Source organism: Cimex lectularius, unplaced genomic scaffold, assembly GCF_000648675.2.
Source record: "Cimex lectularius strain Harlan isolate CLEC.00 unplaced genomic scaffold, Clec_2.1 scaffold255, whole genome shotgun sequence".
Classification (NCBI taxonomy): domain Eukaryota; kingdom Metazoa; phylum Arthropoda; class Insecta; order Hemiptera; family Cimicidae; genus Cimex; species Cimex lectularius.
Genome location: NW_019392847.1, coordinates 27,151 through 50,905, shown reverse-complemented (window position 1 = coordinate 50,905; position 23,755 = coordinate 27,151). Strand labels below are relative to the sequence as shown.

At 32.9% G+C, this 23,755-nt stretch overlaps 1 protein-coding gene across 1 annotated transcript in view; it reads right to left on the bottom strand.

The window, feature by feature from the left end:
• LOC106661573 (laccase-2-like) overlaps positions 1–22,742 on the bottom strand; it is a 76,089-nt gene extending 53,347 nt beyond the window's left edge. Inside the window, exon 1 of the mRNA XM_014385083.2 lies at positions 22,626–22,742. Within this exon, the coding sequence (XP_014240569.1) occupies positions 22,626–22,731 (106 nt within the window). The 5' untranslated portion in view covers positions 22,732–22,742. The remainder of the gene's footprint in view (positions 1–22,625) is intronic.
• Between the last annotated feature and the right edge of the window lie 1,013 nt (positions 22,743–23,755).

The window sequence follows — 23,755 nt, the reverse complement described above, 5'->3', positions numbered from 1 at the left end:
ACCAAAAAGAATTTAATTAAATATCTGTAGCTTCCCTTTGTAAACTATCAAGACTTTAGTTTAAAAATTTTTTAACTTTTTAATTATGTTTATCAGCTTATGCTTAATTACGTAATTACTCAATTAATTATACGCATTTTTTCGTAATGAAAAATCTATGTCACAGGCGGGATTCGAACCTACGATTTTCGCCTAAGTACGCCGCTGCTCTACCACTTGAGCAACCGTGACTTCGTTAGCCCATGCCCCAAACTTCCCGTTTTATTCTATTTGTAAGCCGAAAGTCGTGGGTTCGAATTCCGCCTGTGGCACAGATTTTTCAATTCGAAAAAATATTGAATAATTAATTGAGTAATTAAAATATTATTATATATAGTTTTTATTGTATATGAGTAGAATTAAAACGTTAAGAAAGGGAGGTAAAGATAGATTAATGTCTGTCTATCCACAAAGTTCACAAATTTTCTTTTGTAGTAAAACTAATACAAGAACTTTTTTAAATGACTTCCAATCAAGAACATCTTTTGGCAAATTGACTTAAAAAAAAAACTTTTATTTAAAATAGATTAATAGATGTGAGTACACTAGAATGAGGTTTAAACTACTCATTCTCTCTTGAACAGAAATAAATTATTTAATTAATTGCCTTTGGAATTAAATCCACCCATTTAATTGTTATCGCTGTAATCCACCCCTTTATTTATCCGGGACAACAAAGACGATGGGGATAGGTCTTTTTAAAAATTAAATCAGAAATTTTTAGGGCGTGACGACTAACTGGAAACCAAGACAAGATTTACAAACAAAAACTAACCGGCCATTTCTGTTTTCTTTAACTACTCTCCGAACGCTTTCCGATGACCTAAAAAAAATTGTTTAGGGGGTTTGTAGGTCTTCGGACGAGACAAAACATGGAAGATAAATAATTTTTGGCAACCCTCTTGGATGAAATTCTCTCGCTCCAGCCAGACGGACCCTCTTTGGCCTTTGCCCAACATTTTAGCCAGATTGCTATACGCAATTGCAGATAGAGTTTACCTTTAAAGAAACAAGAAATTCCACTTTCTTATATGAAAAAAAAATTCTCTTAATATCAAAAACATTCGACGTTTTCGTAGTTCGATCAATTGAATATTTCCAATAATCTTGATAATTTGAATATTGTTTGATTTTTTCGCCAAATTTGAAAAGAAAATGGAAGAAAAGTAAGTTCACTTCTTTCCTAGCTGAACAAATAATAAAACTAATTATTCAGAAATCGTGAGATACGGTCTGGTGTGATAAAGCTTTCAGAAAAACATTTTCTTTATCGCGCCAACGTTTCGATCTTTATTAAGATCATCTTCAGGGCTTGGGATTTACAAACATTGTTTAAATTTAACAAATACAGGATGTGGAAAAAAGTGAATTTATACAATGGAAAATATTTTTTTTTTTTTATTTATTTTTTTTTATATTCAATCAAAGTATTTCTACTCACTCAAAGTGTTTGCCTTCTGTGTAATTGTGCCATTCTTGCGTGTCGTGTTGAGAGTGCCAGTGAGATTTTGCTGTTTTATGTTTATATACGTTATATATTTTGAAGGGGTGAGGAAGGAAATAGGTATAGAAAAAAAATATATATATATTTTGCATTGTATAAATTCAATTTTTTCCACATCCTACATGTATTTGTTAAATTTAAACAATGTTTGTAAATCCCAGGCCCTGAAGATGATCATAATAAAGATTGAAACGTTGGCACGATAAAGAAAAAATTTTTCTGAAACTATCGGGTTGTCCGGAAAATAATGCAGGATTTTAAGTTTTCATTAAAAAAAATCTATATAAAATATTCTGTTTACGTTTACAGGATTACTCATTTGTATGAATGTCAACACTTATTAATCCTCTTCCAAATGATATTGTTTGTTTACCTCTGTAGCATTCCGCTACTTGGAAATAATTCAGTCATCCTTATAATGTCAAAGCGAGAATTTCGTACGATTTTCTTTTACGAGTTTAAACTCGGCCGAAGCGGAGCCCAAACGGCTAGAAACATTAACCAAGTCTGGGGCGAGGGTTGTGTTAATGAGTGCACTGTGCAAAGGTGGTTTAAAAAATTTCGGGATGGAGATTTCAGCCTTGAAGATGAAGAAGGTCGTGGAAGGCCTTCCTCTCTTAATGATGATGTTCTGCGATCAGTGGTGGAAGAAAACCCCAAAACAACTGTTCGAGAACTTGCAGAGCAACTCAAAGTCAGTAAAACGACCGTCGCTGACCACCTCAAGGCGATTGGAAAAGTGAAAAAACTCGAAAATTGGGTTCCACACTCATTGAACGATCGCCAAAAAAATCAGCGCTTTGATGTTTGTGCATCACTTCTTTGTCGAAACAAAAATGACCCATTTCTGGCCAGAATTGTTACATGTGACGAAAAGTGGATTCTCTACGATAACACTAGACGTTCTGGACAGTGGCTCGACAAAGGAGAAGCTCCAATACATTTTCCAAAGCCCCCAACTCATCAAAAAAAGGTAATGGTTACGGTATGGTGGGCTTCATTTGGTTTAATACACTACAGCTTCTTAAATCCTGGCGAAACCATCAATGCTGAATCATACTGTAACCAAATTAATACCATGCATCAGAAATTGGCAGTAATGAAGCCCTCTTTGGTCAATCGGAAAGGGCCCATTTTGTTGCATGACAACGCTCGACCACATGTGTCACGTGTAACGTCACAAAAATTATTGGAGCTTGGCTATGAAACTTTGCCTCACCCACCCTACTCTCCGGACCTCTCGCCTACTGACTACCATTTTTTTAGACACCTGGACCACTACTTACAACACATAATATTCAAAAATCAAACGGAACTGGAAAATGCATTTATTGACTTTATCAATTCTAAAAATTCTGAATTCTACTCAGACGGAATTAATAAGTTACCAACACGTTGGGAGAAATGTATTGAGAGTATGGGAAATTATTTTGATTAAAGAACATTGCTTTAAAGTAACTAGTTTCTTTTTTTTTGTTTAATACCAAAATCCTGCATTATTTTCCGGACAACCCAATACATCACACCAGACCGCATCTCACGATTTCTGAATAATTATCGATTAACGGTCACTACTCACCACACATGATAAAACACTGCTTGCACATGGGTTGAAACTTAAATGAAAACATATTGACCTTAGATTAAATTGACTGAAAAGAACGTATGTGCATTTATGCCTGGTGTTAGGCACATTTTGAAGATCGTTCTTCATTCACTTAAATGCCACAATTCCGTTTGTTTGCTTCGGTTTTTTTTTTCTTCAAAAATTACACACAAAAAGTAATAACCTTTAAATGACTACTGATTTACGGTGGTTTAGTACCTACAAGCTACACATCGTGACACAAAATTTTCCTAGAATTGAAGATTTAAAATAAAAAGTGTGAACATTCTTCATTGATTCCATCCTTATTTTGCTCATTTATAATGGTACACAATGTTGAATTTGTTGGCATAAATTCTAAGAAGTTCTCTCATTCAACTTTCGACTAGTTGTAATAATGTCTAATTTAAATAAAATCCTAATTTTTTATGAATTTTTTTGTGGAACAAAATAAGGCGAGAGAAATAACAGCCTCTGGGGAATCCAGCCAAAAAATTTCTATTTTGTATGGAATAAAAATTCGCATCTAAGGGTTTTTATGGTGCTTAAAAATGATCCAAATTGTTTTGGTGTTTCGACAAACATTTTTCTAGGGATGTGTTTTTGTTTTTTTTTTACATTTTGTCTAATCTCATTTAATAGAATCTTTCAATATATTTTCTTCTGCTTCTTAAAATAGCAAATCGATTGATATGTAATAGCTTAAAATCGCATTGAAATGTGTGTACCACAAAGACAGAAATCCATAAAATTAAGAATGTGTAGGTGGAGCACCGGAGAAAAAAAATTTCCAAAAATATTACTTGCCAAAAATATAAATAGTGATCGTTGATCATTGATGAGAATTGTTGCATTGGTAAATAAATAATGTTTTATTGCTCCAAATTATTTTACGAGTTGTTTTCCTTTTTAAAATGTTACTCTGACAAGAAAATGAAAAAAATGGCTTGTCAAACTGAAAGTTTTGTAAACTTTAGTTTATAAAATATCTAGTGTACATTCAAGATTTGGATAACGATTAAATACCAGAAAACTATGATTATATGATTAACTATGTTAAATAAAAAGGTTGAGTACTGAACACTGAATAAGAAAAAGTTTGAATAAAATATCGGCAGACAATGCAGGCTGAGATCAATGTAACTACCTTCTAAAACGAAAACATTGCAAAATTACAATGTTATTTAAAATAGCTTTGGAAAACTCAGTGAGAACCACCTTTCTTCACTGGCAGGATAATGGTTTGTACTGTCTGTTAGTATTTGAGCAAATCAACTGTCTCGAATAAGTCGAAGACAAATGGAACATTTTTTGGGTATGAATTGCAAAATTAATGGGAGAAAATTAATTGCTTTATTATCATATTATTGACCTTTGGTTATATGGCATGACCGGACATGGGAACAAGTCGATTGACATGCAATCACAAAGGAGTTTCTCCACGTCCATACCGAATTGCGCAGGTGGCTTGCTAAGCCGAGCTAACACCAAATATATCGCAGAATTAGGCTAAAGCGATTTCCCCGTTCTACCAGGAAAAGGTAACCGTTTGGGAAAGTTAGGTGAATCGGAATTGTAAATCATCATAATGCGGAGGCTCGAGGCGCTTTATGTTCCAGTAATGCTTATTATGTTCCATCGAACCCAGGAAACATTTCTGCCACGAGGATAGTTTTTCTAGTTCCTATTTTTTTAATGTTTTAATTAAAACTATATAGATATGTAGTTAGCATTAAGCAGTTATAGAAATATTTATTTTTGTTATACACATTTTTTGTTTAATTTCAAGTTGCCAAACTGAAATGTTGTCGTTTTTCCCTTAAATTTTAAATAAAAGTTAATTTTGTTCTTTATACACTTCAAAGCATTACATTTAGGAATGCTGCTTGCAAGACCTTTTCCTTATTTCAGTAAATAATAAAATTGTAAATAAAGTCATTTTCACACTGGCATACAGGGAGGTTGCCACAAGACTCTGTAAAGATCTTACAAAGATTAACTATTTGTTTACACTCTTCAGGAGGAAAATTTATGTACAAATCAATGAGTGCAAGATAATTCAACAAATAATGCTTCTGTCAATTAATCAATTCAATTTGTTAACATGCTGTAATCATTGCAAAATAATTTATTTTGCATGACTTCAACTTAAAAGAAAAAAAAGAAACCAGGAGAAATAAAAAAATAGTGGGTGTGACGTAGGTTTCAGAAAAACATTTTCTTTATCGTGCTAACGTTTCGATCTTTATTGAGATCATCTTCAGAGCCTAGGATTTACAAACATTGTTTGAATTTAACAAAAACATGAAGGATCTGGAAAAAAATGAATTTATACAATGCAAAAAAATATTTTTTTGTTTAATTTAATCAAAGAATGAGTGAGTAGAAATACTTTGATTGAATACACACAAAAAAATAATTTTTTTTGCATTGTATAAATTCAATTTTTTCCACATCCTACATGTTTTTGTTAAATTTAAACAATGTTCATTTTCCACAACAGACCGCATCTCACGATTTCTGAATAATAAAAAAAAATTAGTATACAGATGGCTCTAAAATCATAGAAGAAACCGGGTCAGGAATAATCAGTGCAACCCAAATTATGAGCAGTCATACACATAAGGTCATTCAAGGTAAAACATATGCTAATATTACTTGTACCATAGAAAATCTTAAAAGAGAACTGACTAAGAAAATACTCATAAGATCAGACAGCAAGCGCCTGTTAATTAACACGTTAAAAGGTCACATTATAAAAAGTCAGTGGATGCATTCAAACCTCCAAAACCTGGGAAAACATAACAAATATACAATATCATGCGTGCCAGGTCACAAAGAAATTTCGGTAATGAGCACGCAGACAAACTGGCCAGAGGAGAATTAGCAAGACCAACTATAAGCCTAGAACCTATAACTGGGATAAAAATCAAAGCATAGAACTAAGTTAAGGACTTAGGAAAAATACCGTAAACTGTAAGGCTGTAGAACTTAGAGAATACCAAACCCCTCGTCCTAGCATTTTCACCATCTTCATCATGGCTATTCAAAATTATGCTTTATTCACAATAAAAGTTTATTCATCTTATTTGGCCTAGTTGTATTTGTATTTGTTGCAAATAAATAAATAAAATATAATTTTTATTATTTTTCAGAAATCCTTGTCAAACAGTTGAAACCAACAAAATTTGATCCGAAATGCAAAGAAATTCATTTTAAAGGACGATCGCTGCAATTTGATAAAAGGGTGGTATTTTTGAAATATCCCGTTAAAAAAAAGGAGAGCCAAGTGGATCAAACAAAGCGTTTGGCGTAACCGTAAAGTTTATTTTTTACGTTAATTTTAAGCTTTTAAGCCGGGGCATTTTCTCAGAATTTTAAAGCATGGTATTAGCATTAAAGCTTTAAAGAGTGTATGAAGTTTTAAAGTTAACTACCCCTCTTTGATCAACTTGAATAAGCGATGCTTCAACGAAACTAATCACTTGCGGATATTTAGCACTGAATAGATGTTATCGTCATGCTTCGCCCTGCTTATCACCTTGCTGCCGAGCCGTCGAAAGTGAAGTTAACACGGTTAAAAATTCTAGCGTAAATTAATAGTTTCCTATCCATGACTGTAAAAGGATTGATCAGTGGGTCCGACTACACTCGCTAGTTGTCTCAATAAGACAGGTTTCTTCATTTCGCGATCTTCAGATGAACTTCTGCTGAAATTGCTTACTCTAATCTAATCCTTTCCTACAAAGGCTTAAGGAATCTGGCAATTCATTCCAAGGGACCCTAGGGAGCAATATTTAAACCCTTCGTGACTTGGAAGTCTTGCCTATCGGTATTAATTAAATCTCCCAGTAAAAAGGTTGCACTTTTTTATGAAGTTGTACTTTTGAAGCCTGCAATCAATAGATGTGCAGTGTTTAATTCGAAATATCTATAAATAAACAGCAATGATGAGGTTTTAAATTTTCCAGTAGGAATTTAAAAAAATACTTATTTATAGTGCATATAAAATGCACCAAGAAAAAATTACGTTATATTTTATACATATACATATTGCATATACACAATATTGTATGCACATTTATATGTCTGGGGTAATTTATCTGAATGGCAGCATTCCAGTGAAAGTGGCCGTAACTGGCTATTATGTCGTGAAGTCAATACCAGTCCCTAGAGTTGCTTAAGTTACACAATCAGATGATGGCGAGGCCACCTGCGCTTCAGACTTCTATGAGGGTGAGAAGGAAGGATTGAGCTGGACAAGTTACGAATTAATGGATGTCTTAGAGTGTTGTAGTCACGTTTGGAGTGAAATGTAATCGTAGTGGGATTGGGCCAGGCTTGGGACGTAGGGTATGTTGAGATCGTAGTGGATAGAATGATTGGTGACGTAGAATCGAGCAGCATATTGTGCGTTTTGATAAGAAATGTCAGTTTAGTTAATTTGTCAAGTAGTCTCTTCAGCATTTTATATCTAAGGTTACAGTCAATTCGTTTTAATCTGTGTGTGGATTCCACGTAAGTCTTTTGTCCATGTTAAGTCCAACTTATCGAATACTTGCAATCAATTAATCTTTTTATGTAAGGTTTTTGGTTGAAATGAAAAAGTTAGCGCCACGAGCGGGATTCGAACCCACGACCTTCGGTTAATTCATTTGTCGCCGACAGTCGAATCATGATTACACGACATTTGAAAAATTCGAGGGAAAATTCGAAAGATAGGTTGAGATGGAAACATGGTGTCCGAGCGGATCGAAGTCACGATAGCTCAAGTGGTAGAGCAGCGGCGTATCAAGCCGAAGTTTGTGGGTTCGAATCCCGCTCGTGCCATTGACTTTTTTATCTCAACTAAAAATCTTAATTAATTGTAATAAATTAATTGGTCAAGCGGACCACGAAATTAGTGAATTTAATTAATTAAAATGAAGTATACTTCACTAAAGCTCTCCGTGGCCATTTCATTTGTCGTCGAGAAGCCAATCCGATTACACGACATTTGAAAAATGCCAAAAAGGAGGGAAAATTCAAAAGGTGCGGTTGAGATGTGAAGTTGGTGTCCGAATGGATGGAGGTCACGATAGATCCAGTGGTAGAGCAGCGGCGTATCAAGGCGAAGATCGTGGGTTCGAATCCCGCTCGTGCCATTGACTTTTTTATCTCAAAATACTCCCAAAAACCTTACATAAAAAAATTAATTGATTGAAAGAAGTTATTTGGTCAATCGAACCACGAAATGTAATGAATATAGAATACTATTCGCAGGAGGAATTGGAGTGCTGTATAAATAGTCAGATAGGAGAGATTTACGATTAAAAAAACTATGTATTTAGATTTTTGATTTTTTGCCTTGAATCTTCACTGTTGAAACCCAGAGTTCAAGAGTATGAAGATAGGATTCGGGGTTGTGGATAGAAGTAACAGGATCGGAAGTTTGTGGAAAGGATTGCCGTGTATCGGCGTATAAATGTTAAAGTGTTGGAATGCAATGAGAGATCCGCTGTAAAGACGTAAAGTAAGGGAGCAAGTGTGCTTCCCTGGGGGACGCCCGTTAAAATATAATTAAAATTTTAAAATCACGAATTGTAGGAATCGGTAAAAGTTTAATGGTCTTTGCAAATCATACTATCAAATCATTTGATTTAGTATTCTTTCTTTCCAGATCCTACAGTTCGAACTAGGTTGTTTGTCCATCGTAAACATTGGTAAACATAATTTGATTATATCGTTAGTCATGGCTGTCAGGGAAAAGCTTTTTCTTTTAACGGAATCTCCACCTCTCCATCTTTTATCAAAGCAGGCGAAATACTTCGATTGGGCTAATACCGCCCAGAATGATGTACAACCTATCGCTTTTAGATTGATGACCCATTTACTCTAATTTAGGTCTTTTATTTTAGGCGATCCTGCCATGCTACTGCGCACCCGATAAAAACTGCCCCATGGTTTAACCAGCTTTTTTTTATTTACTGGGATTTGGGTTTGAATCATACATAAATAGTGAATAATTCCTTAGAAAAATACATAACGAATTTATTAAAATCCTTATTAAAATACTTTAATTAAAATCGTAAACATAACTTTTTTGTCCTGACTGTTTTTAATCTTCTTTATCCTTGAAAAAATAATCTGAATGCATGAATTTATTTATTAGGTTGAACATAAAAATAAATAAAATTATTCTTTATGAAGTTGTTTGTCGGCCTGAAATAATCCTTAATATTTCGGATATTTCCATATCCAAAGGCAGGTTAACGTAATATCTCGTTTGTCTAATATTTATTATTTTCTAACCAAATTTGTTAATTTTTTAACAGTTTTGATGTTCAGTTTACAGTTTTTTAGTTTAACGATGTTTTGGAAGATTTTTTTTCTTTGCATGAAAAAATATCCAGGAGGCTGGTCATAAGCAACTTAAAGTTTTAATTTAAAATAATCCAGAGAATATCATTAAATGGAGCCTAAACTCATTAAACGACAGAGGATTAAAAAGGTCCGAGGTTTTCTTTTAAACTGTTTAAAGAAAGCAAGGAATTTCTTTAGTAAAAATATAAAATAAGTCGGTTCGACGTCATGAAAAGGTTTCTTCAGTTCAAGTACTACCTAGGGGTCCTAGGGCGTGCTTAAGAAAAAGAATTATGTGCGTTCCGTTTACAATCGTGTACTCCGAAGTGTATTCCTAGTAGGAAAGGGTCAACCCGCCATTGTTTTCGACTAGTTTCCTAAATACACTAAATGACGTGTTAAGTACCTAGATGCTTAGCGTAAGTGGGAAGTGTTGTTTCCCATTCATAGAAACTTAGTTATGTTATCCGTCTGTTTACCCGGTTGCCATCCTCATTAAGCAGAGCTATTATAAAAACTATAACGCGGTATTGAATTGGGGGTGAAAACATAAAGTTGAACCCAAAAATGTTGAGTAAAGTAATTTTGTAGAAAAGCACGAAAATTCACTATATATCATCTATTTGATAATAATAAAATAAACTTGTAAATTATGTCAACGACCAATGAAAAACAAAAATATTGCATTAGTCTGCACTAGTTTGGAGCAGTTTTTATTCAGGACTATTTTTTCACCCGAGACAGAGGGTTTCGCCTTAACATATATTCACTAGGGGGAAAATTGATTGATTACAATCAGAATGTAGGATTTTTTTTTAATTTATCAGGAGGCTTAATTTTGAATAGTTTATCATTTCAATACGTAAAAATTTTGAGTGAGGAATACGAGGACCCTTCAGTTTTACCAACCTAACCTGAAAAATGAAAACAGTTTGCAGAAGAGTAGACATCTGCAGTTCTGTGCAGCCAAACATTGAAGTTGGTGAAGTTGAAGAAAGCAGTTGATCATGGTTAAAACGTAGAAACTGGATTTCTGTGTTATTCCACTTTTTTTGCTTTCGTTTTGCGCCTACAAAATGTTTAAATTCATCAAATGTAATCGCATTTAGTTTTTTTTTACTGTTAACAGATAACATGATAACATAAGGGGCGTCGGTGGCCGCAACGGTTTAGGCGTTGACACGGCGCTCATCAGTGTAAGGTGAAGGTCCCGGGTTCGAATCCAGCGGCCCTGCATTCGAACCCGACATACTTACAGAAGGGTGTTTTTTTTTTTTTTTCAAAAACACCGGCACCCTGAGAGTTGATAAAACCTCTGCTGTTGCGAACCCTCGTAAGAGAAAAAAAAAACAGATAACTTTAGCACTTACAATAATATATTTATTAAATCTATGTATTACTTTAGCTTTCAATTAAAATTTAAATAATATTATGTACAAAGTAATAAATCGGAACAATGTTCTTAATTCTCCCAAAATTACACCCTATTTAGCTTTTATCAAATCATACATATCCAACCAATCATATGCAAAAGGTTGGTATCCAGAAATCTCACTTTAAATTCATGGATTGAAGGTTCTGAAACTGTTCCATATTACCTAAAAAATTGATAAGTACAAAGGAAAAAATTTAAATTCTAAATTGGAATTTTAAATTTTTTCCTTTGTACTTATCAATTTTTTAGGTAATATGGAACAGTTTCAGAACCTTCANTATAATAAAATTACTTCAGTAGATCTGAAACGCTCTTTTATTGCCTGATTTTGTTAACAACATTTTGAGATGTACAACATCGTACTTTTTTATGAATGTTTTATAAAAAAAAGTTCTTACTTTTATATACAGGGTGTTCGGCTACTCGTGTTACAAACTTTGCCAGGAGATTCTACACTCAAAATGGAACCGAAAGTCCTAATTAACTGTGGTCCGATGTCTACAGTTTCGGATTTATTCCACGTTATCTGATTTTTTTAGATTTCACGACCTTGCTTCAAATAAACAATGATAACTAAAAGTTTTTGGAGAAATCCGTTGATACCATTGAAATCTAAATTAAATTTCCAATAAGACGTGATCAGTACTAAACTTGTAAACGTTCGCGAAATAAGCGTTTTAGTAGCGAGACTTCAAATTTTTTTTCCAAAGTTGAAAAACTTACTATGGTGATTTAAACCTACCTAGTATTTCCAAACCTAGAGATCAGCAAATTTCAGCAAACGTACTTCACTTAATATCCTTTTTGGTGGTGCAATTGCGTTTTTAATTACTTTTTCAAAAATTAAGAAATTGATGAAGTTAAGGAAAAACCGGGCTTGAAGGATTGGTAAGGTGGAAAATTAAACAAAATATCCGTCAAGGACGGTTTTTTCCTTATCTTCATCAATTTCTTCATCTTTGGAAAAAGTAATTTAAAAAAGCAATTGCACCACCGAAAAGGATATAAATCGGAGTATGTTCTGCTGCAATTTGCTGGTCTCTAGGTTTGGAAATAGTTTAAAACCGCCATAGTACTTTTGTCAAGTTTGAACAAAAAAATTTTTTTTTGAAGTCTAGCTACTAAAACGCTTATTTCACGAACGTTTACAAGTTTAGTATTAATCACATTTTATCGGAAATTTAACGTAGTTTTCAATAGTATCAACGGATTTGTTCAAAACCTTTCATTTTTTGAGTTATCATTGATTATTTGAAGCAAGGTAGTGAAATCCTAAAAAATCAGAAAAAGGGGAATAACTCCGAAACTGTAGGCATTCGGGCCATAGTTAATTAGTACTTTTTGGTTCCATTTTGAATGTAGAATCTACTGGCAAAGTTTGTAACACGAGTAGCTGAACACCCTGTATATATTTCATAATAATTTATACAGTATGTCCCTGAATGTTCGTGCATAACTGATAATTTTTTTATTAAAACAAAAAAATTTTTTTAAATTTAATATGATTAAAAAAAGATAGATTTTTAATGTATTACTATTGTAAATTAAAGAAACAAATAGGATTATTGCATGTCTTAGGTTTTATATCTATACACGTTTTTATACATTTTGCTTTACTGCACGATTTTACATATTTTGAGGTTTTTATTGCACAAAAAGCGTGTTTCTTCAGAGGTAATATTCCTACAATTGATTATATGACAACCTTAAGGTACCAAACACCTTCTTAGTTCAACTAAACGCGAAGGAACCATTTTGTTGGTTTTAAACTTTAAATATATATCAACTTCTTCATTTCAAATATTTTTTAATGTTATAATTTGATCCTTACCGATCATCCTTATCTGACCAAACCTCGCTGTTTTGATCAGTAACACGCGTTTCAAAATTTTGCCCTCGTCGATGTATAATGGTATAGTGCAGTGGTCGGCAAACCGCGGCTCTGTCTTCTTGGCTGCGTCTCTTTCATTAAATGTTTAGTGCAGACACGGAGCGAAAAGTATGACAGGTGCAAGAAATGGGATTGTCGCTATTTTTAAAGAAAAAATTAATCACGAAATACATATTTACCATTGCATTATTCATCAGGAAGCACTATGTGCGCAGACATTTCCTGAAGAAATTTGCTCAGCAGGTTCAGAGACTTTAGTAACAACAAAGCGACGCCTTTGTTAAAAAAAAACCTCTGAATACCACGGTAACATAAATCAATTTTTTGCCCTTTAATATTGATATTGGCAACTTTGAAATGAGTTACTGGATTTACAAAATAAAGAATTTTGGAGCTCAAAATTCGAGCGTCTTTAAACCGATTTACAGCTATTGGAAAAAAATAAATGTGAGTTAAGTTTACGTCACAAATGGTCTGCTTTGAAAGATCTGGCGAGGGAAGATATGTTGATTTTTAACACCTGGATGATGATCAACTAGCGTTTGCTGTTCTTTCCTTATTTGAGTTTACATATTTATGCGAATAATCATTTTCAAGCATGAACTTTTTATCAAGAGTAGTTTAAGAAATCGGCTTATCGATGGGAACTTGGTGTCGTACCTAAAATTAAAAAACAACATACAAACTTGACTTAATTATAATTAATTAAGGTTTTTAGTTGAGATAAAAAAGTCAATGGTACGAGCGGGATTCGAACCCACGACCTTCGGCTTGATACGCCGCTGCTCTACCACTTGAGCTATCGTGACCTCGATCCACTCGGACACCAACTTCTCATCTCAACCGCACCTTTAAATTTTCCCTCCTTTTTGCCATTTCGTGGGTTCGAATCCCGCTCGTGCCATTGACTTTTTTATCTCAACTAAAAACCTTAATTAATTATAATATATTAATTGGTCAAGCGGACCACGAAATTAGTGAACTTGACTTAATTATTTAACTTGTTATATTTTTAAATAAATATTATTTTTATATAAGGCTGATACCAAGTTTTATTTAATGTACCGTTAAACTAAGACATATTCAGCAAAGGCAAGCTCGAGAGTGTACTTTTAATTCTAATTATTTCCATAAAAATGTCTACTAAAAGAAAGCTTAAGTTTAAAAAATGGCTCTTTGAATAAACTTAATTTTGTATTTTTGATTATATTTGGTTCTTTTGGATGACGAGTTTGCCAACCACTTGTATAGTGTACTGAAGGGCGAAAAAGAAGTATTGCGAACTGTTGTTAATTTATGGTTTTATGAGTTGTTTAGAGTTAAATGTGTTTGTATATTTCAAATTTCAGAGCATGTCCAATTTTCATCTTATTTGTACGTTATATAATAGTTCCATTCTTGTTTGTATTGTTGGGGTTCGTGATAATTTTCTATGAGGTGAGTCGCTTACTTTTTATTTTCCGTCTTCTTGGTACCTGTCGTTTATTTTTCGCCCTGGCTGTGATGTGGTAATCTTACCCTTTATTATGATATTTATTTTTCGTATACTCATTTTTGTCTAGTGGATTGTTTATTTCAGTGTTTTGTCTTAATAAATTTCCGATTGTGGTCATCAATGCTTTTAATTCTTAATTTGTACGATTCTTTCCCTATATATGTGAATGTGGTATATTTAGTATCACTTTTTTGTGGAATCATTTTGTTTATTACTTTATTAATAAATAATAAATATGAATTGAAGGTGGCGAAATGCGAAACGCGTTTCACAGACCAATCGAGCGAGGATAAGCGGACCAAGATCATTGGTTATGTTTAACTTACTGGTTCACCACCAGGAATCCCAAGAGGACCTTGCCTTGGATATTTAAGACGCCATAGCTTTCGTTCCCAGTTGAAGCTCCACTCGAGGCCAATAATTTTGAAACTGTATTTATCTTTAAAAAGAACCCTGATCTTGGCTGACAGTTTCATAAGCGTACAAAATAACAACAAAAAGATAACCTTTAACCTTTTACTTTATAAATGTCTTCATCTCCTGTCTACAAAGTGAAACGTTTTTTCCCAAAATGTCTAAGAAGCCACAAATCAAGAATATTCGTAGTATATTTAACATTTATGTTGTAATGTTGTTACCAGTACAAAAGTAAAAATGTAAGTCAATGTAAACAATGTCATAGACAAAATAAAAAAACAAGAAGGTGAGAGAATGAATTAATAGTGATGGACTGACGATTTGCCTCTGTTTTAAACTGGGACTTTTGGAACGACTTTATTGGCTTTTTTTATTCTTCAAATTTTATGATCAATCGCATTCCATATTAATCATACATAGGTATGGTCTCATGTTATATGCTCAACAGTTTCTAGATTATGTTTTTTAAATTGCCTTAATGGACATCGTGTTAGTTGATCTGTTTTGACCACCTTTTTAATCTTTTTTTTTTCAATCTAACTTGTTTCTATATTTTTTGCAAACATTTTCTTACCTGGTAACCAAAGTCGGACATTCTGTTAGTCAAGTAATCTTACTTTATGTTGCTCAAGTTCCGCTCAAAACTTTCCAACTTTAACACATTTACGACAGGTTTTGTGAATAGTCCTACAATTTACATATCACATTTATCTAAACTGGAACACCGACTGCTAAATTTACAAAGAAAAAGAAGAAACATTATACTGGTAAAATTCATGAAAACCATAATCAAATTTAAAAAAAAAAAAGAAAATCCATTTATGAAAACATAAAATGCGAGTACCGTTTTCACCTTTTGAACGTTTGGCTAGCCATAATTATTGGACATAAAGTGAAAAGGAGAACCAACGCTTTTTCCCACTCTAGGTCAACCACGAAATATTCACTGCAGAACAATCAGTTTTTCTCAACTCGGTCAAATCACCATGGCTTTCTATCAAAGATGTTGAAAAATTATTCTCGATTTAATATTGATGATTTATACTGCTTTAGGCTGTTTCGGTTCTGTATTTTTTTTAATGTAAAAAGACAATATTGTTTCTCTTGTTTATTGGCGTTATACGCAATAGAATATTTTACACGAATAGCGAACAAACACCCACCAAAAGTTGAAATAGCCTTTGAAGGGAAAAAAATAACGTTCCGTTCGCGCCATTCATATTTTTTGGCTCTGTGTCAAATTAAATTTTCCGGTGTTGAGGTGAAAATCGGAATTTCAAACCCTTCCCGCCCTCGGCAAACGCGATTCACTTTAAATAATTAGGGAGGAGGTGAACCTTCCTGCAAGTGATTTATGAGGAACGATGGGCGCCGTTATTACGGCCATCTGTACGGAAAGCCAGCATGACAGTGACTGAAGATTGTAGCCGGCTGAAGATACGAGGAAACTATAGTAACGAGCAATGGCCAACATCAACTCTGTAATATCTGTTTTTTTCGTATATGTACTAAATGTCTGAAACACGAAAAGAATTGTTATGTCTACAAAATAGCCATAGTAGAATATTTTTATAAGTGGCTGATTAATCACACATAATTCTAAAAACATTCGACCATTTTCTTTCCTTATTTACAAATGTGTGGTGATTAGTGACCGTTAGTCGATAATTATTCAGAAATCGTGAAATGCGGCCTGGTGTGATGTAGGTTTCAGAAAAACATTTTCTTTATCGTGCCAACGTTTCGTTCTTCATTGAGATCGTCTTCAGGGCCTGGGATTTACATTGTTTAAATTACTTTTTTCCACATCCTACATGTATCTGTTAAATGTAAACAATGTTTGTAAATCCCAGGACCTGAAGATGATCTCAATAAAGATCGAAACGTCGGCACGATAAAGAAAATGTTTTTCTGAAACCTACATCACACTAGACCGCATCTCACGATTTCTGAATAATCCTATTTACAAATTTAAATAATAGTTTCAAGATGGATTAATAATTTAACATCAAACTTAGTCAGTCCTTCGCTCTCAATTTAACGAATTTCAATCAAAATATTGCCAACTTTCATAATCATTTGTGTTGAATAATTTCTAGGCGAAAACTTTTAATGACCTTTCATAAGAATTTTAATACTTCAGATAAGCTTAACCAATTGAAATGAGAGTTTACAGATAGACTGACATCTAACATCGAACATAGCCTGTCTGCATCCCGTATTTTGACGAGTATAAATCAAAATATTGCCAAATTTTATAAACATCTGTTCACAATACTTTATGTCAAATTTTTACCGATCTTTCGGAAGAATTTCAATACTGCAGAGAACTTGACAAATTTGAATAACAGTTTAAAGTTTAAGGGGGCGACTGTGGCCGCAACCGTTTAGGCGTTGATACGACCCTCATCGCTCTAAGGTAAAGGTCCCGGGTTCGAATCCAGCGAACCCGACATACTAACAAATGGAATTTTTTTTAAAACGTTTTATGAACACAGCCTGTCCTTCTTATAATTTTAGAGATTTTCAATCAACATATTGCTAATTTTTGCAATAATTAGTAGACAACATTCGTACATTTTTAATTATTTTAAGAGAAATATTGCAGAAAAGCTTAACAAATTTAAATAAGAGGTTAAACTTGGATTGATGTCCCAAAAACCGAATACAACCTTTTTATAAATTTAAAATACTGCCGACTTTTTATAAATTTCTATGTTATTTTATCAGATTTTGAAGGATATTTTGTAAGAAGTCCAATATTTCAAAAAAGCTTCACTAATTTAATTAATAGTTCAATGTTTGATTGATACCCATTCCTGCCCTCATTTCATAATTTAACAATTTTGAATCAAAATATTGTCAACTTTCATAATCAGTTGGATGCACTAGATTATCTTCCACATTATTAATGATCTTTTATGAAGATTCTAATACTGCAGAGAAGCTTGACTAATTAAAGTTTGATTGATATCCCAAAATCGAACAGAATCTGTCCTTATCTCATAATATAACAATTTCAAGCAAAATATTGCCAGCCTTCATAAACATTTGTTCATAACAGTTTATAAGCTAACATTTTTACTGATCTTTTATGAGAATTTCGATAAAGCAGAGAAGCTTGAAAAATTTGAATAACAGTTTATAGTTAGATTGATATCCCTAAATCGACCATAGCCTATCTCATGTTTTAAAAATTTAAATCAAAATACTGTCATCTTTCATAATTGTTGTTCAAAATAGTTTATAAGAAATTCAGAAATCGTGAGATGCGGACTGGTGTGATGTAGGTTTCAGAAAAACATTTTCTTTATCGTGCCAACGTTTCGATCTTTATTGAGATCATCTTCAGGGCTCAAAGTGTTTGTCTTCTGTGTAATTGTGCCATTCTTGCGTGCCCACTCTCAACACGACACGAGCTCAACACTTTGAGCCCTGAAGATGATCTCAATAAAGATCGAAACGTTGGTACGATAAAAAAAAATGTTTTTTCTGAAACCTACATCACACCAGACCGCATCTCACGATTTCTGAATAATTATCGATTAACGGTCACTAATCACCACACATAGTTTATAAGATTGGATTGTTAATAAACGTTTGTGAGAATTTCAATATTGCACAGAATCTTAATAAATCCAAATAACAGACTAAGTTTGATGAATACTTTCTATCCTTGTCTTATTTTAAACAATTTTCATTCAAAATATTGTCTATTTTCATGATCATTTGTTCACAATAGTTTATAGGATTATATTTATAATGATTTCTCGTAGGACTCAAATATTGTAGAGAAGCTTTCTCTCCAAAAATCATCGTATTTGTTTTGTAATAGGTCATGGTGTCGTAGCAATCGACAGACGCATAACATGATCGTTATGTAAGTTTTAATTTTTGTCATTTCATTGTGATCAAACATCCTGGTTTTCTTTTTGCAAATTGCACTCTGAGCTCATCTTTTTGAGAATTCTCTTGAAAACAGTATTTCAAACAATGGAAACCTTCCTTTAGAAATTCAGACAGTTATTATTTATATTTTTTTCTTTCCTTCTTCTCCTTTTATCACATCATTAACATCTGAGGATTATTAACGTCACGAAAGACTTAGTTATCGTTTTTATTGCCAGAGGAATTTTTCATACTTTATGCAAATGAGTTGTATTTGAAATGGCTATCATTTGAAAGACATAGCAAATGATTACAACCTTAAGATACTTGATATTTTTAAATAAGAATTAGGATAACATTTCAGTCTGTTTTGGCTTTGCTTGTTCTCTTCTGTTTGGTATCCTTGTTATTCCGTTGTTCACCATTTTCAGTAAACGCCTTTTAAATTTAATTTGTCTTAAATTGTATTTATGTTTTTGTGTTAGAACTAAACATAAATAAGCTGTAAATCAATAAATAAAAATAAGTATATATTTTTTTTACTCTACCTCATAAATTTTTTAAGTAAATGTTTCGGATTAATACAAGAGAAATCATAGTAGAAAAATATTTAGATGCACTTTCTTTTCTGTTTTTATTTGTGGAAAGTAGACACCTCAGTGCTTGTTTCAATTATTACCAACTTGAAGCCTATGCTTTTTAAAAGGTCTTTTGGAGGCAAGAGGGCAAACTCGATATTATTTATCTTGTACTCGACATCCACGGGCCCTCTCCGTCTTGCTGTTTGTTTATGGTCAGTCACTTTTAGTCTTGTACAAACACCCAGCTTCTCTTGTTACAAGTGTAGTGTCAGACCTGCCCTGGGAAGGTGGCATTGGCCTGATGAGGAAGCTAGGGTAAGAATATAACGAAGGTATGTGGTATCTTTTATTCGGACACTGCCGAATGGGACACTAATAAAAAATAATATTCAGCAGATCCTTGCAGCGCAGTGGAAATAATACAATAAAAACGAAATCCGAATTACAACAAAAATTATATTCCTTTTTAAAAAATAAACAAACAAACCCAAAATCTTCGAAACAAATGTATAAAAAAATCTCAATCAAAATAATCATACAAAAAAGAATTAAAATATTTTCTTTTGCCAACCTGTTAACGATAGTTTATATGAAGTAGACTCTACGACTGCCTTCAAGCTACTACACGTTATGGCGAAAGCAGCGCTAGTTTTTCAAACTATTTGTTTGGCAAATGAACTATTTACATTTTTATATAATACACATCGAAATAACAAATTAATAAAATTTTCTTGACTGAACAATTTAAGTAAATAAAAAATAAGATTTTTTTCTAAATAAATTATTGTTTGTTTGAAAATTAATAAAGTTTACTTCATTGTTAATAATAATAATTTAACTTGAAAATTAAAACATAACGAAAAGATAAATAAAAAGTCAATTAAATCAAAATTGTCGTGATTTTCATGACAAGAAAAAATTCTAATCTATTCACATTACATTTATACGAATGCAATTTTGATGCAAATGTGTCAAAGCCGTTATTAGTAATTTTTTGCCTTTGTCCTGTGTATGCAGGAAACACCAAACAGTATAGATTTATCTATATGGACTGCAATTTTTTTAAATTTAAATATTTGAAGATAAAAAAATCATTTAAAGTACTTTTATATGGTTTTCATATGCTAACATTCGATCTATCATGTTTATTACTTTATTAATAGTTTAGATGGTAATCGAAATCTGCAACAAGTGTTGCTTTCAAAAGTTTGATCTGGCTTTAAAGGTGGTTTTATGCTTGTGGTTCAATTATTTTCACTACATTGTCAATATTTAAGACAATACATGCTGTCCCTTGATATCCACACCTCAGATTTTTATTTCTGAAATAAACTTTTTCATGTTTTTTTCAATTAAAAAATCTTTCCAGCGAATAATTTCCCATTGGCCACAGAAGTTATCTGAAAGCACTATGTCCGGGGAATAAAGGCTAGGTGGCACCTTCCAGACCGATGATTTTTGCCACAAGCGAAATATGAGACGTCCTGTGAGGAATTGGCTCTATTTCTATTTAATATATTTACAAGCCGAAACTTTCCTTTTATTTCATTTCAACGTTAGGAAATATTTGGAATGAGAAGTTCATGAAATAAGTCATTTCGTTTCTCATTAAACAGTTCGTAGTAAACGGATCCCCACCGACCCCCAAATCATATTTTATTCGTTGCCAGGACAAACCCCATTGTTTATTAACTGTAATAACATTTGTATTTTACTGTTTCAAAGTTAATTTGGACGTTGTTAACTTTGGACTTAGTAAACGACTTTGTGATTCCAAAGGTTGACATTATTTTATATTCGACCAAATATGTATCTACTTTTGCCATTGATTGAGCTGTTTATTGTTTATTCATAAATTAACTTTGTGCGTTTACTTATTTATTTCGCTGACAGAAGAAGCCACAATGTTTGTCTATTTGTTAATTGGGTCATACATTTCTACATTGACGTAAATAATTAATTTGGATTATGGAATTTAATCCTTACTTGTCATTGTGTGTTTAAACCAATCGGTTTTTCACCAGTTTCACATTTCACTACATAATCCAAAATATTTTATCTATATGAATATTTAAGTAATTAATTTGGACGACTAAATTTCAGTCTTAATAAATAATTTCATTATTTCTACGCTTGACATTTTTCTTCATAGTTTTCTTATTGTACCATCGATTAAGATGTACATTTTCATTCATAAACTTTGTGTGTCTACGTATTTATTTTGTTGCTATAAGAAGCCTCAATTTTTATCAAAGGAGCTAAAAAAATTATCGTATTAGTATTCGAATAATTACTTTGGACGTTGTAAACTACATTCTTCGCTTGTCATTATGTTCTTCTACCCAACATCACTTTTGCCATTGATTAAAACATATATTATTTATTTGTATTAATTTTATCTACGGAATAAAGAAGTAGGGCAAATAAACGAAAAGAAAAATATATTGTTTATATGAGTAGAAATACATTGATTGAATATAATTTTTTTTGCATTGTATAAATTCAATTTTTCCACATCCTACATGTTAAATTTAAAAAATGTTTGTTAATCCCAGGCCCTGAAGATGATTTCAATAAAGACCGAAACGTTGTCGCGATAAAGAAAATGTTTTTCTGAAACCTACATCACACCAGACCGCATCTCACGATTTCTGAATAATCATTGTTTATATCGTAAACAAATTTTGTGTATAAACTTATTTTATTTCGCGTTCTCGGGCTGTTAAAAGCTATAGACATGTATATTTCTTTACTAATTAAATAATTTATTTAAAATTTTTAAGATAAACGATTTTAATAGTAATTTTTCTTAGTTAACAATCACACGCCCTTCGACATAATCCATGTTAAATAGGAAGAACATATTTAACATTTTCACCTTGTCATCCCTTCAAATGTCAATGTTAACAATTAATCATTAACGTTTTTAATGATTAATTTGAAGATAGTTATTTAACACAGAATATATAACTTTTTGAAAGACAACTTAACAAACTAGATACATAAACACTTTTCTTCTACCCAGATTTGAAGTTGGTTATTAATTTATAACAACATAATTTTTAATTTGAACCGCTCAAAAATCGCTTATAAATTTTTTTTCAATTTTTTTGTTTAATTATTGCACGTGATTTGGTTGTAAAAATAAATTTTGCAGTAACTGTAGTTTAATTATTGAACGTTAGAACTATTTTGTGGGATTTACAGTTTTTTGTTTTTCTATTTTTATCCCTTTTATGTTATTTATTTGCCCTCTCTATATAAGTAAGCATCGTTAAAAGTTGCTAAAGAGAAAATTACTTGGTTGCGCCTAAAGGCAAACACTTCAGTTTCGTCCGCAACCCACCCCTTGTTTGAAAACGGTCTTCACCCTTTGCCCGTCCCCGCATCCGCCTGCACCCCCATGGGGGAAAATCGGCCAACTTACCAGGCACTGGGGTCAAATAGATGACGGTGACTACTGCGGACAAAAGGCCGATGAAAAGTGCGGCACGTAGGAGCCAAACTTCGCCACGGTGTCGACCCATCAACATCTCAAAGGCAACTGGAGCTGGAGAGGGGTGCTTCGTGTATCGAACGCCTTTTCCCAAACGCTATCTCTCCGCTCGGAGTCGAACCCGGCTTATCCCGAGGGTTCTTCTGTTGGACCGTTGATCACAGACGTAAGTCCTGATGAACATGAATCTATGTTTAAAATCTAAAGGGCGGTTTTGACTGCCATCGCTCAAAAATCCATTAGACATGACCGTATTAAATTAATTTCAAACTTCGTTTGAACGTATTCTTAAAAGTTTAATAAAACGAGCACACGCATACGCATCTATAGATGTGTTGTCACACAGAAATAAATACAACGTATTTTCCAAATCAGCATTCCCAAATTCTAATGTTCCAGGGTAACTACATTTTTTTATTATTAAAAAAACATTGCAATTCATAAAACTATAATAATTGCTCTGTTTAGCATAACTGTCGTGTTGCACAACTATAGTTACGTTGCAACTGATGTATATTTTTATTTCTATATTTTAGCCAATGAAGAACAAGCTATTTTCGAATTGTCGTCCCTGACGGGCCAAAAGAACAAACTATAGTTTTATCACCGCATAAGGAAATAGAGAAAGTGAAGGAGAGGGAGAGAGAGAGAAAAAGAAAATAAAAAGAGAGAAAGGGACAGTGAACAAGTGAATGAGAGAGAGGAGAGAGATAGAGTGAAAGGGAGAAAAAAAGTAAAACAAGGAGTGAGACTGAGAGAGAGAGAAAGAGAGAGAGAAAGAATATGTAAGAGATGTTCAGGGAGAGAGACAGGGTGAGAGAGATAGACAGAAAGTGGTAAAGAAAACTAGTGAGAAAGAGAGAGAAAGAGAGAGAGAAAGAATATGTAAGAGATGTTCAGGGAGAGAGACAGGGTGAGAGAGATAGACAGAAAGTGGTAAAGAAAACTAGTGAGAAAGAGAGAGAAAGAGAGAGAGAGATATTAAGAGAAATAGTGAAATAGATAGAGCGAAAGAGAGAAAGATAGAGGGAAAGAGAGAGAAAGAAAGAAAAACAAGGAGT